General features: G+C 27.3%; 1 protein-coding gene across 1 annotated transcript; it reads left to right on the top strand.

Moving 5' to 3' along the window:
- The first annotated feature begins 2,091 nt into the window (after positions 1 to 2,091).
- Positions 2,092 to 3,278, top strand: LOC131618467 (cytosolic sulfotransferase 14-like). The gene has a single exon (XM_058889684.1). The coding sequence runs from the start codon at positions 2,112 to 2,114 to the stop codon at positions 3,144 to 3,146; it is 1,035 nt and encodes a 344-aa protein (XP_058745667.1). The 5' UTR covers positions 2,092 to 2,111; the 3' UTR covers positions 3,147 to 3,278.
- Positions 3,279 to 3,911: the final 633 nt, after the last annotated feature.

Genomic DNA, 3,911 nt, shown 5'->3' with positions numbered 1-3,911 from the left:
AAGAAACGAATCGAGGAGAAGAATGGAAACAAAGAGAAGAAGAAGAAGAAAGAAAAAGTAGCGAAGAGGAAAAGTATAAAAGAATAGAAGAATGTGCGAATAGGAGAAAATAGTATGAAGGGTTAGGGTTAGGCAATTGATTTATGATATTTTTAATAATATTAAATTATTAATATTATGGAATTTTTTTTTCAAAAATAATTCACATAATTATAAATAAAAAATGAGATGGAATAAATTTGGGTGAATGTAGCAATAATATGTCATAACTATCGGTGCAATGTCATTAAAAATTGGTTCCAACTTGAAGGGATCCTAAAATTCATAAGAAAAAAACAATAATAAAAGAACTAAAAATCTAAATTTTAAAATGGGGGATCAAAATCGAAAAAAATATTATGTAAATAATCGTTGAATTGTTTTATGGCTTGTGGAAGCAAGTGTTTTAATTTTGAATAAGTGAGAGAGATAACAACTTTTTTTAAAGTATCCTTATAAATAATTGATGCATTGAGTTTTATTATTAATGCGAATTTTTTTTTTATTAACAATAGGGCTGAAGCCCAAGAATAGAGAAAAACTACACAACAACTACTCTAGGAGTAGATAAACCAATATAATCCTTTTGAGTAGGGGTGTTCGCGGGTCAATTTGGTTCGGTTTTGAGAGAATCCGATACCCTAACCGATTAAAATTATATGGATTGATTTGAATTGTATTTGCAAATTTTTGTGATAAAGCCCAAATCGAACCAAACCGAGAAATAACGGGTTGGTTTGAGTTGGATTGATTGGGTAGATAAAAATTACAAAAATATTCGAAAAAAAAACTTATATACAAAAATTATTTTTTCATGATAATAAAAAAATATATAGTATTAATAGTGTTTAATAGTAAATATTAGACTAGCAATTTTTTTCTAATAGATTCAAAAATATCGAACAAGAAAAATATTTAACATAAAAGCTTTTGAATCTATAATTTGTCACTTGAGTTAGTATGATAATGAATGTATTTCATAGCTCTATGCTCATTTACCACAATAAACTAACAATTTTCTAATAACAAATTAAAATATAATAGCTTGTCCACATATGGCATTTCACTTTTTTCTTGAATGTTTGGTAATAATTTTTATGATAATTAATTATGGTTGATTTGGGTTGGACTTACGGATAGAAAATTAAAAATTCGATACTTGAACCAATTGTCATTGAATTTCATTGGTCTGGTTCGCTTCTTGCCCGAACTGAAAAAATGTCCAATTCAAATACTATGGGTTGGTTCGAATTTACCCAAACCAATGTACACCCCTATTTTTGAAGAAGATTCTTGAGTATTGAATTGAGAGTGATGTGAATAATATTTTACAAGAAATAATCAATCTTGCATTAAAAAATGAAATTGGCCAATCATGCAATAAATATTTATTTCAAAAAGATAATTTACTTTTAGAAAAAGAGAGTTTTGTATTTATTTTTTAACTAATTTTGCTTGCAATATTAATTCTAAATCAATATTTTTTTACTTTATACTTATAATATTAACAAGCACATAAAAGCATTTATTATTTTATATATTTGATTGTTGACTTGCTTTATGGTGTAGGCAAGAAGTGTTTTAATTTTGAATAAGTGAGAGAGAATAAAACTTTTTATTAAGTATTTTTATAAAGAATTGGTGCATTTATTTTTATCATCAATGTTAATGAAAAAATATATAAATTGAAAATAAATTAAATACTATTTTAACAAAAAAATAAATGTTGTAATAAAAAGTGAAATAGGTCATAATGGAAAAAATATTTTTTTTTGAAAAACATAAATTACTTTGAGAATTTTTTTTTTCAATTTATCTTTTAATTAATTCTACTTGTAATATTAATTCTAAATCAAGATATCTTTTACTATAAATATATACTAATGATAAACACATAAGTATTTAATGGTAGTTATTTTGACATTTGTTTTCCGTATACTTTTTTTGGCTTTAACTTTTTATAGTATTTATTTTATCATCAAATAAGTGATTTAATGTCCTATAAATACCATCGCAATACTAACCAATATACAATAAGCAAGTTACCAATTTTACATGTTCTTCTCCAATCAATGGCATCAAAATATCCCTCACATGAAGAGCAATCAAAAGATGTGTTATTAGAAGCAATCAGTGAAGAAGATAGTAGCTTTAAGGAACTAATCCTCTCACTTCCTAAAGAATATATTGGGGTTCCCAATCATTATTTTTATTTTTTTCAAGGTTTTTGGGCATCACCATCTCAAATCAAAACCATAATCTCCTTTCAAAATCATTTTCAGGCTAAAGATAGTGATGTTATTATTGCCTCTTTGCCAAAAACAGGTACAACATGGTTGAAAGCCCTTAGCTTCGCCATTGTTAATCGACATTGTTTCTCTTCTTTAGATAATCATCCATTACTCACATCTAATCCACATGAACTAGTACCTTCTCTAGAATCAAATATTTATGTTGATACCTTTTGCAATTTTCCTAAATTTGACCTAGTAAACATGATTGAACCTAGGCTATTAGGAACTCATGTTCCTTTCCCTTCATTAGCCAAGTCAATAAAGGATTCTAAATGTAAAATAATCTACATATGCAGGAATCCATTTGACACTTATGTATCATATTGGAATTTTGTGAACAAAATTTCGTTAAATAGTTCTTGCCCTGCCATAACTATAGATGATGAATTTGAAAGGTATTGTAAGGGAATATGTCATGCTGGTCCATTTTGGGACCATATGTTAGGTTATTGGAACGAGAGTATAGCCAGACCAGACAAGATTTTATTCTTGAAATATGAAGATCTTAAGGAAGATATCAATCTTCACGTTAAAAGAATTGGAGAGTTTTTGGGTTGTCCTTTTACAAAAGAGGAAGAAAGTAATGGTGTGATCGAAAATATTATCAATTTATGTAGCTTTAAAAATATGAAGGATTTGGAGGCAAATAAAGTTGGAGAATTTGGAAGGAAAATTGAGAAAAAATACTTGTTTCGAAAGGCTGAAATAGGAGATTGGATTAATTACCTCTCTCCATCAATGACAGAAAAACTATCCAAAATCATTGAAGAAAAGTTAAGTGCATCAGGTCTTTTATTTAAAGTTTCCTCGTAATACTATTTGCAAGTTATACTATTTTGTTTTGTTTATTTGTTGAATAAAGAGGTTGACATGTTTGGTCATCTATGTTCCATAAAAAAAAGTAATAAACTATGTAATTATCTTTATTTTCAATTATAAAATTAGTTGGATGAAAAAGCATAAATGTTTAACACTAGTGTTTTTTATTTTTTTTTAATATTATTTTTCCTTTCATTTTTTCCGTAGACATTTTTAACATGTGTCTTTAGGACAAAAGCAAATATAACTTTACAAAAATATTTAATAATCGTAATATGTAAAATTTTATGGAAAGTATTCAAATTTTAACAAAAACTAAATATGAATATCAATATTTGTATAGTTTGTCTATTAAATATGATTTCGCAACTCAAAACATTGTAAGTGAAAGAATCATAAACTACGATGAAAAATATTGAATTTTAGGTGAAGATTCCTACTATGGAGACTAGAGATGGATAGGTGACATAAGGCTTCTACTTCTAGCTCTAGTGAGAGGAAATCAGAAGTGACTCCTAATTATCGGTTGGATTTTGATAGGGTAAAAAGGGAAATTGTACCACTTTAGAGATACGGTTATGCTCACCTTATGTGTTATACTTTAACGGTGGTTAAAGTGTCGCAAAACTTAGATCCTACGACCTTCAAGGAGCAATTTGAAACTATAGAGAATAAAAATGGTTGAATTGGATAAATGATGATATTTGGTGGATGATGATATGAATGCACTAGCTAAGAATCATTCTTAGGAGCTTGTGA

Source organism: Vicia villosa, linkage group LG7 (assembly GCF_029867415.1).
Source record: "Vicia villosa cultivar HV-30 ecotype Madison, WI linkage group LG7, Vvil1.0, whole genome shotgun sequence".
Classification (NCBI taxonomy): Eukaryota; Viridiplantae; Streptophyta; class Magnoliopsida; order Fabales; family Fabaceae; genus Vicia; species Vicia villosa.
The sequence above is the reverse complement of the archived record's forward strand: the minus strand, read 5'-3'. Positions and strand labels throughout refer to the sequence as shown.

Bases quoted from the DNA above. Each gene is read 5' to 3' on its own strand.
- LOC131618467 (XM_058889684.1), top strand. From the start codon at position 2,112: ATGGCATCAAAATATCCCTCACATGAAGAGCAATCAAAAGATGTGTTA.